Source organism: Oncorhynchus tshawytscha, linkage group LG12 (assembly GCF_018296145.1).
Source record: "Oncorhynchus tshawytscha isolate Ot180627B linkage group LG12, Otsh_v2.0, whole genome shotgun sequence".
Taxonomy (NCBI): Eukaryota; Metazoa; Chordata; class Actinopteri; order Salmoniformes; family Salmonidae; genus Oncorhynchus; species Oncorhynchus tshawytscha.
In genome coordinates, this window is record NC_056440.1 from 58,724,631 (window position 1) to 58,740,332 (window position 15,702).

At 42.6% G+C, this 15,702-nt stretch overlaps 1 protein-coding gene across 2 annotated transcripts in view; it reads left to right on the plus strand.

Moving 5' to 3' along the window:
* Nucleotides 1-15,702, plus strand: part of LOC112232219 (T-cell immunomodulatory protein) — a 118,865-nt gene that overhangs the window by 10,096 nt on the left and 93,067 nt on the right. For both annotated transcript variants that reach the window (XM_042330839.1, XM_024399031.2), the window contains exon 7: nucleotides 14,597-14,655. In XM_042330839.1, coding sequence (XP_042186773.1) covers nucleotides 14,597-14,655 — 59 coding nt within the window. The remainder of the gene's footprint in view (nucleotides 1-14,596; nucleotides 14,656-15,702) is intronic.

Here is a 15,702-nt window from a genome sequence, read left to right on the forward strand (position 1 = left end):
GCTGCCGCGGATATGGCTGGGACAATGCTGGGGGAAAAGGCCCAACAAACTATACAGACAATGCCTTCATCAAACAACATTTTCACAACGCATCAGTGACATGGCAGGATATGTTTGAAACAATTGCTGTTTCGCATACAAGCCAGTGAATTCTATGCGTTTACAGCTGGATGAGTCAACAGACGTGGCGGGCCTGGCACAACTGGTTTATGTCCGTTAAGTTTATGGAGGTCAATTAAGGAAGACATTCTCTTCTGCAAACCACTGGAAACAAGAAAAACAGGAGAGGATATTTTTAATATACTGGACAGCTTTGTGACATCAAATGGACTTTGATGGTCAAGATGTGTTGGTATCTGTACTGATGGCGCAAAACCCATGACAGGGAGACGTAGTGGAGGGACAACGCGTGTGCATCAGTTGCTCCCGACACCACGTGGGTACACTGCAGCATCAACCGAGTGGCTCTTGCTGCCAAGTCGAATGCCTGACAGCTTGAAAGATGTTTTGGACACTACAGTGAAAATGGTTAACTTTGTTCAAGCAAGGCCCCTGAACTCTCGTGTATTTTCTGCACTATGCAATGATATGGGCAATGACCATGTAACGCTTTTACAACATACAGAAGTGCACTGGTTAACCATATCATTGCATAGTGCAGAAAATACACGAGAGTTCAGGGGCCTTGCTTGAACAAAGTTAACCAAGTTTTTTTGACAAGCTTTTTAAAAATTGAGAGACGAGCTTAAAGTTTTCTTTACTGACCATAATTTTCACTTGTCTGACTACTTGCATGATGACGAGTTTCTCACACGACTTGCCTGTCTGGGTGATGTTTTTTCTCACCTGAATGATCTAAATCTAGGGTTACAGGGTCTCTCCGCAACTATATTCAATGTGCGGGACAAAATGAAGGCTATGATTAAGAAGTTAGAGCTCTTCTCTGTCTGCATTAACAAGGACTGCACACAGGTTTTTCCATCATTGTATGATTTTCTGTGTGCAAATGAACTCAAGCTTACAAACAATGTCAAATGTGATATAGCGAAGCACCTGAGTGAGTTGGGTGCGCAATTACGCAGGCACTTTCCCAAAACAGATGACACAAACAACTGGATTCGTTATCCCTTTCATGCCCTACCTCCAGTCCACTTACCGATATCTGAACAAGAGAGGCTCATCAAAATTTCAATTCTGTGAATATTGAATATAATCATAAGCCACTGCCAGATTTCTGGATAGGCCAGCGCTCAGAGTATCCTGCCCTGGAAAATTGAGCTGTTAAGACACTGATGCCCTTTGCAACCACGTACCTATGTGAGAGTGGATTCTCTGCCCTCACTACCATGAAAACTAAATACAGGCACAGACTGTGGGAAATGATTTAAGACTGAGACTCTCTCCAACCCAACATTGCAGAGTTATGTGCATCCTTTCAAGCACACCCTTCTCATTAACCTGTGGTGATTTATTCACAATTTTCGATGAACAAATACGGTTTTATATGTATGATGGTTAAATAATGAGCAAAATTATTGATTATTATTTGTGCCCTGGTCCTATAAGAGCTCTTTGTCACTTCCCACATGCCTGGTTGTGACAAACTCACACTCATTTTTATGTTTAATAAATTAACGGTATAGTGTGTGTGTGTGTGTGGCAGGCTTACAATGATGGCAACAAAAAAAAAACATTTTCAGTGGGCGTTGACCCTGGTGCTAGAGGGGGAACGCAGCTGGAGGTTGAATGTTTGAAGGGTACAGGACTATAAAAAGTTTGGGAACCACTGCTATGGGGTATTGGAAAACATGGGAACAACTTTGCACACTCTCTTGACCTCTAGTGCAGGCTACACAGTCATGTCCCAGTCCCTCTCTCCCCATGCTTAGAGAGGCAGGCAGGTGAGGTGCAGTTGAAAGACACCGCTCTGATTCACCTAATTCTCTAATTCATTTCCTCCTGAAAAGCAGCATCCTCACTCCCACGCTAAGCTCTTCACAGCTAAAATGCGGCTGCACCAGACACCCACTGCAGAAGACCATATAATTGTACATTTCTGTGCTGTTTTTAATCTGCAGCCATTTTCTCTACAGCGTTTCCACGGCGACAGGGCAGCCTCCTGGTTTGGGCGCGGCACTTCTGCCAGGCTCCTGCCAGCGTGACGTGTGCCCCGTGGCTCAGGTCTCTGCTTCTCTGTCGACCTAGGCAACAAACAACAAAAAAACTAGGACAGATGCTCGGGTCGACAGTCTCAAGATGAATATGAGAAACAGGCAGCGAGCAGTCATTCAAACGGACTGACTGGCTAAACCTGTCAGTTGTAACATTCCTGCTTGCATTTGACGAAGGTGGTCAACACCCACAGTGCCAATCCTTTACCCAGCACAGAAAGAAATCATAATCCAAACTGTAACATAGCCTGTCTGTGATGTAGCAAAGAAGTCTAACCTTTAAGATACTCTCTCCAGGTGGGCTGGCGTGTCCAAAGGAGTATGGCTTTCTAATCCCTGAGCAGCTTAAATATGAATGATTATGTGCTGGTTAAATTGTCCCAGCTCAGTAAGCAAATACCCTAAAAAGATACCTGCCGTAGGTCAGACACGGCAACTTTCTCTGTGATCGTCTTAACATGGAACCGTACGTTCTAGTGTTCTACACTTGCAGTGTTCGGTACTAATTTGAATAATTACAGAGTCGAAACGAGCCCTGTGTGCTCGTGAGGGACCAGGCTTTGAGGTGCAATGTTTACGCTGAGTCTCTTCCCGGAAAGCTGTCAGAGTATCAGACGTACAATACATTTGTTTACATCAGTTTGTGTAGATAAATGAATGCATGAATAAATAAAGCATCTAATTTCTCACTGATGTACTGTATACAGTATATCTGTGGCCTCTGGTTGTGCAGCTGTTTCCAATGCAATCCTCTTACGTGTAGTACTCTCCCCCTCCAGGCTTATAGTGGTGTATATTACCATAATACCAAACAGGGTTCATCCATATAGACCAAACACACAGCAGTATCTGCCTGAAGCTTAATTGTTTGAATAAATAGTTTTTATTGAAAGATCTACCGTATGCACTCACTCAACATGGAAAGATGTAACTGCTCTCTGTAAGTAAAATCTTTGTCAAACCCACACAGTTGTTCAGATTTTTAAGTACCTTGAGGGGCGTCTGGAGCAAAGCCATGTTCACTACAGGAATCAAATAGGTTTGCAAGTACACACACACACACACACTCTCTCCGACATGGGCACAATAACATTGCTCACACAGGCCTAACCATCTACGTAGGCTATACTCCACTGCAAGGGTGGGCTTCCTAAGCTTGTTACAGGACTTCAGTGAGCAGTTAAACTCCTGTTTTTGCTCCCCAGAATCAAGTGGCAGAGAAATGGAATCCAGTGTATGAGGAGTTGGTGTAATCCCCCATAATGCACCTACGTTGTTCCCTTTAATGGTTTTATGAGATTATTTCTCCTCAGAATAGCATCTTTCCATTTTCTGGTGCAGTTGTGTCATGTTTGTGAATGAGGTGCTTTGGGTTGAAGGCACACTGTGTATATGGACAGGAATTGGCTTATGGAGGATTTATTTATGGGATTTCACTTTTTTCCAACCCTGAATTTCATGCTCTTCTCCATGCTCTTTTTTTGCTTTATGTCGGAAGCTCACTTTGACGGAGTCTTTTGGGTTTGTCCCTAACTCGTTTAATTTCAGTTACACAAACGAGGTGAATGGGGAAAACATTGATACAATATGGTATTTTATTTTGGAGATTATTGCATGAAGATTGTCGGCTCAGTCCAGCTCTCGTGCATTTTTCTCCGGCCTGTCTAGTTGTTTTTTTTTTTTTTCATTCCTTGAAAGCTACGTACAATATCGTACAAATACCAACAATATGTTGAGGTTTTTGTATCTCAATGCTGTCATTGCATCTTTTAATGTCATGCCTAAATCCTCCTTTGGGCTTTGGCAAGTTTTAAATTGGTAGTTTCACGGTCTGATCACCTCCTCCCTGCAGAAGACAGAGCCACATTTCATTCAAGCTGGCCAGGCAGTCTGTATCTCTCCCTTCCCATCTTCTTTAATAGGACAATGGGCTGAGTGTTGGGTTACTGTCCTTGATAGAGAATATATACTGTAGCTGTGTAGCGCGGCGAGTAAACCTCTAACCACTGAGTGTCCATGTCCTGTCTGTCCTTGCTCAAGCAGTAGTCATTGGAGCATAAATATATGGCATTTTCAGCAGCACAGAAATTATTCATTTGAATGATTCAAGTTAATGTCAATTTTTCATTTATTTTGCTTTTCCTGGCTGCATATTATCTGTGGCTGTCATTAGAATGGCTATTTGGCTAACATCGATTCGGCATGGCTGACGTTTCAACCATTACCTACCTGATGTACAGCAGGTCGGAATTTCAATTATTATTTTAAAAAAAATAATAATAATAATGTTTACCGGCACCTGAGAAAATAACAGATTTGAGCACTCCACTGTGAGGTGAAGGTCTCTTTCTAGTCTCATAGAGATGTACCCTGGATCCTCATGTCACACAGGGATCGACTCTGGGATATTGGCCTAGTTGTTTTTACCTCATGTTTAGCCTGTATTTCTCCTGAATTCTATCTACGCCAGTACTGTTCTTTGAGGATTTTGTCGGTGCAGGGATTCAGTAGCTTGAAGCTACCATCCCTGCTTATCTCTGGAAGGCTCCCTATGTCTGGTGGTTGAGGTATCCATTTCACTGATGACTGACATGACATTTCCTTTATAATGTCAAAGGCTTCTTTCTCCCGTGCAACAGCAGAAACGTGGACTGGAGTAGGGAGGTACATTTTCATTTATTTTAATTTAACTAGGCAAGTCAGCGAAGAACAAATTCTTATTTACAGTGACGGCCTAGCCATCATTGTATAAGAACAGAATGCATGAAAACGCAATTGACAAACCGATGAGAATGGAATGGCCTATCTCAGGGCTCTGAATATTTAGCACCCGCACACACACAAGCACAATTATGGCTTAATTTTTCCCTCGTTATGGGCTGCCTAATTCAACCCATATTTCCCTTCTGAGTCCTCACTCGTACACAAATTGACATCCGGCCTCCAACCCCTGGGCAGATAAATGAGATCAAACTCACTTGGCCCTGCATGATCCCATCTCCTCTCCAGCCTGAGGGGTGAAGCGCTCGCCCCCCACCCCGCCCTCTCTGTTCCCCTCCGTCTGTCACTGAGCAGGGAATTGGAGTCACAGCTTGTTTGCTGAGTAATAGTCTAACAAATATGCTGCTCAGGGGCATTAAAGCCTATGGAGAGAGGAGAGGGTTGCTTTTAGGCTCCCCATCTCAGCTAATGGGAGCGGGCGCAGCAGTGATAACTGCAGACAGGTGGGGCTTGGGAGGTGTCTGGATTCATCGGACACTAATGCAGAGGGGGCAGAGGAATGTCTTGTTTGGTTTACAGCATTGCTGGCAGGAGGCTTTGGGCTTTAGGCATTAACCACAGGTTAAAAGCAGGCAGGGTTTAACTAGCTCTAAATGCAGTTGGCCTGTTAATGCAACTTTAACACTTGCATCATTCTGAAATGGAATACTGTGATAATCTTGTAGATTGGTTATTACTGACTATGATGCACTTTTTTCATACACACAGGTGTTATTGTTCTCATACCTTATTCATGTAACTATCTTTGTCAAGACAACCCATTAACTGTATTTTTTCCCCCATTGGAAAACCAAAGAAAATATGTCACAACAAAGCCCTGGTTAATTTGACATCTTTTTGTTGGAAGACTGTCAGCAGTTTGATTCCTCCTCGTTAGGCCTAGCCTTGTTCTCTGTGTGAATGTGTTCTGTCTGGCATGGAGGAAACCTCTCAGGAGACTGCCTTCCTCTGACTCCAAGTACAACGCACCTCCCATTTGAATAAATGAACAATGGTGGGAGAGAAAAGCCACCAAGACCGCTCATTAACTGCACTGCACCGCACCTTGCTGAACCGCATGGCTTGTGTGAGAGAGGGTGTCAACGCCAGCCAGCTGTAGCACATGCTAGAGACAGTAGGGATGGCTGAGCATCCCACATACAGTGTGAGCATTGTGTGAAACTTGAGGTTGAGCTGTGGATGCACTATAATTATCTTCAAATGTGCTCACCCCCATTTGTCATCAGCTGCTGCTGTTTGTTTTCCCTTCATTTTCTCCAAACAGAATCTCTCTCCAATTAACAGTCCTTAGTGTCTGACCCAGAGAAGTATATCGAGCTTTAATCATCATTGTCAGTAGGAGAATGGAAGGAGGAGATTTAATGTTTCATTTAGTTAGTCCCAAACTCATAATTTGGCCTGCTGGTATGACTCTGCTGCTCCTCCCTGTTGACTCTATGATAACCTAGTAGGAGTGCTTTCTAGCCTTTTAGTGCTGGGCGATTCGTGTTTTTTGAGGTATGTTTGGTTTCCGATCGGTTATTGAAAAAATAATCACAGCTTTCAATTTCGGTTTAGATTTATTTATTTTTTGACACCAAATGCACTATGCATTGTGGGTTGAATGCTATGACAACACTAAATGAAACTGTTAATAAAAGTCCCGTGATGTTAGTGACTGCCCATTACTGCTTATCACTTATTAACTATCATTAATTCACTTTACTTGAATAAAATATTTTATTTGATGACTTTATTATTTAATTCCAAGTCATCTTATATCTATAGAGCTGCTGCCTATGCTGTCTGACAAATTCAACATTTTTGTAGTTCTTCAAAGTAAGTAAGGCATACTTTATGACTGCTGAATTGCAACTATCAATCACTTAGAACATAAGTCAAACTCATTCCAAGGAGGGCCTTGTGTCTGCGGGTTTTCGCTCAAACCTTGTACTTGATTGATGAATTAAGGTCAATAATTAGTAAGGAACTCCCTTCATCTGGTTGTCTAGGTCTTAAAATAACGAAACGCCGCAGACATTCGGCTCTCCATGGAATGAGTTTGACACCCCTGACTTAGATAATGTATTTTCAGCCTCGCCAAGCAACTGCTTTCTATCCCTCTCGATCGCATGTCTCTCTTCTTTGTCTCCATGTCTGCTCCACACAGACCGTACAAGTTTAAAGCAGTCACGCAATTGATTTATGGTCATTGTACCACGTTTTCTGCGCTAAACTATGTCGAATATGGGCCTGTTGGAAACTAAACTCCCTACTACGTGCCACAGTTCAGTCTTGATCTGATTTATCTCTACAGAAACTGCACATCGAGCTCACATAATAGAAATAGACATTTTAAAATGGAATTCAAATAATTGAACTGACCTCAGTCAATGTTTGTTAAAACTGAGGGAAAAAAAACTTTTTTCCCAACTCTGGATGTAACATTAATAGATTCAGAGAATTAGTTTGAGGAGAATTTTCTCTGCAATCAGACACCGCAATACCCTGAAAACTCTGGGATAATTTACAATGAGGTTAATCTGGAATTCCATTGATTAGTATTTAGCAAGAAATATTCTCACGCTACCTTACTCTTGCAGCTCTATCATGCCAAAGGCTGCAAACTGCAGTGGCAGACGGCCTGCAACTGACATAAAAACCCAATAACAGCCACCTCGGCTCACAGTGAGTCTATTTACGGGTTTGCTTCCGTCTTCCAGCTCAAGCTATTGAACTATCCTTACCTGTTATCCTCAAGCCTTAGCTGAAGGTTCCCGTCTAGGATTTACCCAGCAATAATGAAATGATGTCAGGCAGAAAAGAAGTGTGAGAGAAAGGGAAATCGATGCAGGTGGTTGGGGAGTGAGAGAATACCCCACTCTATTATACACTGTGTCAAAGCCCCACTTCCACCTGGGTAGAGATCAGAACGGTGGCTCTGTTTATTTACAAGGTATTGTGATGCAGGGATATTGTGGCGCTTCATCCCTGCTCCCGTTCTGTATAATGGAATTGAGAGCTATAATAAATTCGAAGTCAAACCGTCAGCAGATACATTTTTCTAACCTTTATTTAACTAGGCAAGTCAGTTGAGAGCAAATTATTATTTATAATGACGGCTTACCGGGGAACAGTGGGTGAACTGCCTTGTTCAGGGGCAGAACGACAGATGTTTAACTTATCAGCTCGGAGATTCTATCCAGCAACCTTTCGGTTACTGGCCCAATGCTCTAACCACTCGGCTACCTGCTGCCCCGATGCCTTAAATTGCTTTCAATCCCCCCAATCAAATCTGATTGAGAGGTTATGAATAACGCAAAGCATTCCTCTCCAATTACACACACAGGGCTAGTATTTTCTTTGAATAGGTCAAATTGAGGGTCGATTTAGATAGAAGCTATATTCCTTCTAGATTGGATCTGGAGATTATTTTACGGAGTCATCTGTATACCCAACATATAGAAGCCAACAACATTGATTTGCTTTGCTTTAGAATCTCCCACTCACCTTCTCAAGACCGTCTACAGCCGACTCTTCTTCTCACGCTGTTTGCCTGCCGTAGTTGCTGAAATGTACGCAACCTCTCTGTATCAGAGAAATTAACTCGTCGCTTTGTTGTCTCCTTCCTCCACTCAGAAAGATGGGCAACAGGGAAAGGTCAGTATAGAGTGTTGGAGAAGAAGACAGAATTCTCCAGAGTTGCCTCCTTTTCCCTTGAGCCCCCTATTCCCTTTCTGTCTCCCAACATGTGTCCTGCTCCAAAGCAGGGCACGAGGAAGAGCATTCAAACCCATCGTATTGTTTGGTATTCCCAGCACAGAGATTATGGATGTGGAGGATGGAACTCCACACAGTGCTCTCGATTAAACATTCTCATTAGACTTAATTGAATATTGCTAACAAAACTGCGGGATAATGTTTCCACTTCTCAAACAAGAGGTCCCCTCCCTGTGCTTTTTTTTAATGTTTCTCATTGTAATCCGTATTAGATAGATAATGTGTGTAACAGAGCAAGCCAGATGGATAAATATGTGTGTTTTTTTTTGTAAATGTGTGTTATGTAACTATGTTTGGGATCATGCTTTGCGCCTTTCTCCAAATCCGCTTGCATAGTCATTTCATGATTAATTGTCAATTCCATAGACACTATTCAATCAAGTAATTCCCATACCACGTCATGTTTAGCTGCTGCATAGCCATGTCTATGTAGACCTGTATGTGTGAAGTCTGTCGGGGCATGAATAGAATAATATTTTCTTTTAATAGCTCTCTTTGGATTTACTTTTTATGGCAGGTTTCGCCTAAAGGTATAATCTAAAATGTGCTCGTTAATATATTAATCCTGGAGTTCTTTGAAATATGCATGCCATAATGGAGAGGTAGCATGCCAAGCAGGCCTTGAAAAACAAACAACCAACCACAGAGAAGAGGACAGAGGCTTTCACCGTGCAATTAAGGACGCAGTAAGACTGAAAGGACACTTGATTTGAGCTGATTGAATGGGCTACATCAGGCTCCATGAAAAGGAGAGGTAAACTGATACCCACTCTCTGGATCTGTAATGGCGGGCTCAAATCGACAATGCTTATCCTGCAAGTAACAATTAGCCTACCTCATCTGTGAACATATTTATGGTCTTGTGTGTTTTCTTAGATTATTCTATTCTTACGAGGAGAATATTAACTGAAACAAACATAATCACCCCTAATCCAAGAGAGGAGGTGGGAGAAACAATCAACTGATTAAGGATGAACACTTTGCAATTAAGATGTTAGAAATCACTGTTGGGATTTGCTGCTTCGTAGGTTTTCATCCGCAGATGCACCTGCTTTTTTTTTTACTCCAATGCCACAGCTTGGAAGTCTTGGGGTAATAAAACAATATATTCTCTATTTTAAAGCTGCAATATGTAACTTATTCCAATTTTAGCAACTAGGAAATGGCGGAGCCATTTCTGCATAGTGCACCTTTTAATAATTAAGACTTTCTTTAATTAGCTTTGTGGTTGCAATCCTGCAACTAGACTGTGACATGACATATCACTTAAAGCCCAGAGCCTTTACGCATACCTGAATTATGCATTCATTGGAGTCACGGGTTGAATATGCACAAGTCTGTTTCGAAGTCTATCCAATTGCCTGTACTGTGTATATCAACCTGCAAGTTTCTGCACCTTTTGTAATTTGTTTTGTATTTAAAGTCATGATGAATGGCTTTCCCAAATGAATTATTGTCGGGAACTCTGGCCCTAGGCAACAGCAGTGACTAGGGTCTGGGATGAATGACGGACTCTCTTGGTAACTTCGAAAAGGGAAAAAAATGTCATTCAGGGGCGGAGCCTCAGACAGACAACTCTCCCAACAAATCACGAGGCATGCTGGAACGTTGCGATCCGATACCAAAGTTTGCCGGTATAAAGCAGTGATTTTAGTGAAGGTAGTTGATGCAAACTAGCCACTTGTGAAAGCTTGTGTAAGCCGGAACATTGATACGTTGAGGGGGGCAACCTGTCTGTCTATGGAGAAGTCTAATGAATAGGTAATAGGACTATTATTCATACATGGCATGAGAAAGGTGAAGACAAGCCACATAGTTCACTCTCATTATCACTGTGTAGAGGAGAGTAATTACTGCCGTCTTCACAGACTTTGAATTAACCCAAGCTTTCACAACTGTCATAACACAGTCACTTCGATTATAAATACATTGGATCATTTCACCATGACATTTATTTTTATGTTCATCAGTACTTTTCCATGCGTAATGTAATTGATCGAATCATGTCATGATATTAGTATAATACAGGAAGGCACAATTTATAGTTCAATATTAACAAGTGGGGAAGGGGGGGATTGGAAGGAAATTATTTTCAATTTTGCAATATTTAGCAATAATTGTACAAGTCTGATAGCAGCAGTTGTGATGTGTGGGTGTGCTAAGATGGGGAGAATCAGAGCAGGTGGGCAGACCAGTTCAAGTGTTCAGCAGTCTGATGGATTATTGATACCAACAGGCTCAGAGACAGTTTCTATCAGACCTCATGTTCCGACACCATCTTCCTGACGGTAAGGGAATGAACAGCTCGTGGCTGGGGTGTGTGTGTGTGGGGTTTTTGATCATGCCACGGGCCTTCCCTCTGCCACTGTTTCTAGTAGATGTCCTGGATGGGTGGGAGCACATCCCATTTATATTGTGTTATATTGACTACTATTGGGTTTTCCTGAGATCTCTCTTGCTCAAGTAGCGGTGCCATTTGTAAAAAATAAATAAATAAAAGTGTTATACACGTAGAACTGTGTAAAACCAAGTGACGGAAGAAGTTTATACAGCCGTTTTTATTTTACTGGGCAGAGGTCCTTATAGAGCCACTGAAGTATGTCGTTACTGTGAACCAGGGAGAGGAGGAGGATGACGAGGAGAGGAGGAGTGTCCCGTGGGAGGCTGTAAGTGTTTACAGGATTTCTCAGTGATGTGGAGAGCTCCCCTGCCTCGTCCATGCCCCCTCTAATCAGACAGGCAGATACCCACCGCTAGCTGGGGAGAGCTTCCTTACAGCCTGATTTAATGAACCTGTTTACTCCTCATCAGCAGACTGCAGGAGGCTACACACTCCACATGGGCCACACGTCTGAAGATCAGAGGGAGTGCGAGAGAGAGAGAGGGACTCGTGGAAAGGGAGAATGCAGCTAAACTCTGCGGTTCCCTCAGCAACACACTGTGAAATGTATAGTAGTGCCTGTCTCCAAAGGTCTCTATCTGTATGGATAACCTCTCCACCCCACTCCCCTCTGTATCTGCTACCCACAGTGGGACTATTGATCAAAGCAGCCTCTCTGTGGATGAGATTATCGCTCCCTTCCGTGAAAAGGGCATCTGCCTGCATGATGGCCGATTTTTAAAGGCCCATGTGGTGTGTGGAGTTTTCTTTGTGTGCCTTCCATTTTGCCACACTTAGGCTTATCACAGTTCGATGTTGGATTTCCATGGGCGGTATGAAGCAGACACTGCATGAGTGGAATAGGAATGTTGACTTAAGAGAAAAGGGCAGCACTCTACTCCAAAAATCTGTTTAATATCTCAATGGAATTGGAAGACACCATCCGAATTATCATGCTGTCTTTTACAGTGCACAGAACATAAGTGCTTTTCACTTATTATGACAAGCATATTTCTATAGGGAGAAGACACATTGGACCCTACGGGCATTTTTTTTTCTGCCACCCTGGTAATGTTAGAAGACGCGTTGAGAGGTTTAATTTAGTATTCTGTCTTGCATGCGATGTCTCACAATAGATTCATTAATAACTGTAGAGATAGGGATCCCGGCTAAGTTATTCCATCCTTTTTCCTTCCTTCTTAGTGTTGTTGCTGAGTTCCCCCAGCCCTGAGCTAAACAGGGAGCCCACACAGAGCCCAAGGGCTCATCATGACCATTTGTTCATGTACAATTAGCTTTTCTGCAGACTGGAGGTTGCTTCATTTGTAAAGTCATTTAGAATTAAATTCAGAGAAAAAAATCTGAATAATTGCTGCGGAGTGGAAGTGAAAAGAAAAAGCACTGAAATATGTACAGTACCTGTCAAAAGTTTGGACACTAACTCATTCAAGGGTTTTTCTTTATTTTTACTATTTTCTACATTGTAGAATTATAGTGAAGACATAAAAACTATGAAATAACACATATGGAATCATGTAGTAAACAAAGTGTTAAACATATCTAAATATATTTTAGATATATTAGATTCTTCAAAGTAGCCATCCTTTGCCTTGACAGCTTTGCACACTCTTGGCATTTTCTCAACCAGCTTCACCTGGAATGCTTTTCCAACATTCTTGAAGGAGTTCCCACATATGCTGAGCACTTGTTGACAGCTTTTCCTTCACTCTGTGGTCCAACTCATCCCAAACCATCTCAATTGGGTTGAGGTCGGGTGATTGTGGAGGCCAGGTCATCTGATGCAGCACTCCATCACTCTCCTTAATCAAATAGCCCTTACACAGCCTGGAGGTGTGTTGGGTCATTGTCCTGTTGAAAATCAAATGATTGTCCCACTAAGCGCAAAACAGATGGCATGACGTATTGCTGCAGAATGCTGTGGTAGCCATGCTGGTTAAGTGAGCCTTGAATTCTAAATAAATCACAGACAGTGTCACCAGCAAAGCCCCCCCACACTGTCACACCTCCTTCTCCAAGCTTCACGGTGGGAACCACACATGCAGAGATCATCCGTTCACCTACTCTGCGGCTCACAAAGACATGGCCACCAGGAAACCTAAAATCTCAAACTTGGACTCATCAAACCAAAGGACAGATTTCCACCGGTCTAATGTCCATCGCTTGTGTTTCTTGTCCCAAGCAAGTCTCTTCTTATTGGTTTCCTTTAGTAGTGGTTTCTTTGCAGCAATTCGACCATGAAGGCCTAATTCACACAGTCTCCTCTGAACAGCTAATGTTGAGATGTGTCTGTTACTTGAACTCTATGAAGCATTTATTTGGGCTGCAATTTTTGAGGCTGGTAACTCTAATAAACATATTCTCTGCAGCAGAGGTAACCCTGGGTCTTATGAGAGCTAGTTTCATCGTAGAGCTTGATGGTTTTTGCGACGGCACTTGAAGAAACGTTCAAAGTTCTTGAAATGTTACTCATTGACTGTCGTTTCTCTACGCATATTTGAGCTGTTCTTGCCATAATATGGACTTGTTCTTGGTCTTTTACCAAATAGGGCTATCTTCTGTATACCACCCCTACCGTGTAACAACACAACCGATTGGCTCAAACGCATTAAGAAGGAAAGAAATTCTACAAATGTACTATTAACGAGGCACACCTGTTAATTGAAATGCATTCCAGGTGACTACTTCATGAATCTGGTTGAGGGCATACCAAATATGCAAAGCTGTAATCAAATCTATATTTATATTTGCTTCACACTTCAGTATGTGTTATTTCATAGTTTTGATATCTTCACTATTATTCTACAATGTAAAAAAATAAGAAAAACCCTTGAATGAGTAGGTGTGTCCAAACTTTTGACTGATACTGAAAAGAAAACAGTGTTCATCTGTTTTTACTATTCGCCATCTTTTCTCTCTCTCTCTGGCCATAGGGCCTACCAGTGTCACACTGTGAACTGATGTGTGATTGGACAGTACAATGCAGGAGATGTGATGAATATGATGAACAAACTACTAATTCAGTGGCCTTGTGGTTAGTTTGTGTCCACCCTGAGATTGGAAGTTTGGGAGTTAGATCCCCGGCTGAGTCATACCACATACTGTAAAAATGGCACCCGATCCATCTCTGCTTGGCACTCAGCATTAATGCGATATATTGGAGGTAAGGCCCTGCGATAGACTAGCATCCTGTCCAGAGGGTGTACTTACACATCAAGCTGACTCACTCTACAGAAACAGGAGATAGGCTCCTGCTCCCATCAGCCGTTCCGGCTCCACAAGGAAAATCAACCTAACTTTTTTTTTTACTGCACAGTCAAGGGTTGCTATAGCTTCTATTTCTATACTGTTGGCTTCTGTTCTCTATTTTACACCTCTGCGAAAGTCACTGTAGGCCTCACGATTCCATTTGTCTCTGGTTTTCTTTGGTTCTACTGGAGGAATGGCTCCCAGTGAATAATAACATACTTTCTCATTATATTTTCAGATTTGTTCCTCACAACCCAAGTTGGCAATGGTCTGGGCTTCGAGACGTGGATTAATAAGGTACGACACAATCACATTTCTCTTTTATGTTGACTCTGTGTACAATGACGATCTACAGTCAGTGAAAACATGGGTAGAGTTTAGTTGGGGCAGCAGGAAGCCTAGTGGTTAAGAGCATTGGGCCAGTAACCAAAAGGTCGCTGGTTCGAATCCCCAAGCAGACAAGGTGAAAAATCTGCTGACGTGCCCTTGAGCAATGCACATAATCCAAATTGCTGCTGTAAATTGCTTGGATAAGAGCGTCTGCTAAATGACAAACATGTAAATGTAGTTGTTTCTCTCACAGCAGTCATTTCAGAGAGACTTTCTTTTTGGTAGATTTTATTCAGCGCTTCCACTGATGTGGTAGTTTGCATTCTGCAAGTGCATTGGTACAGTCAGTTCAGGTTTTTTAGGGTATTTAAAATTCAGGATGCAGAGTCTCATGAAGCACAGGCAGGGCACCCGCCTTTTGTGAAGAAGAAGAAGAAGAAGAAGAAGAGAGGAGGAGGGAAGGGTTGAGGTTGCAGGGATATGGAAAATGTGACTGAGGGAGGGATAGGAAGGAGGGCAAAATGGATGAAAACAGTGGGATAGGGGAGAAAGAGTTTCTTTGGTGCAGAGTATCTTTGGTGCAGTATTGTAGATGGACCCTGTTCACCTCCTGCTGAGTTTGACCTCTCCAGTGCTGCAACTGGTCTGTCTTTGTGCTGGAGGGAACCTTTCTGACAGTGCTTTAATAATCTATTTTTATGGAGGTAATCTCCCCTGTGTTCCCCGGGCCGTGCTGCTTTACCTCAGCCTGTAGGGACACTGCACAGTGCATCAGCCAAAGACAGACAGTCCAGCAGGGGATAATTGGGTTGGGTGATTAAAAGCAGAGGTGTGTTCACCAAATCCTTCATCCAGCCGGTTTACCCGTTCCTGTTGGTGGTGTTCTTTTTGTTTCTAGAACGTATTTTGGGAGGACGAGGGGTTTGCTTTTGGGGTTGATGGTGGAATGCACCAGTGATTGGTGGCAACAGAGTTATTGAAGTGTGTCCATGATTTAATTCACAGACGCAACAC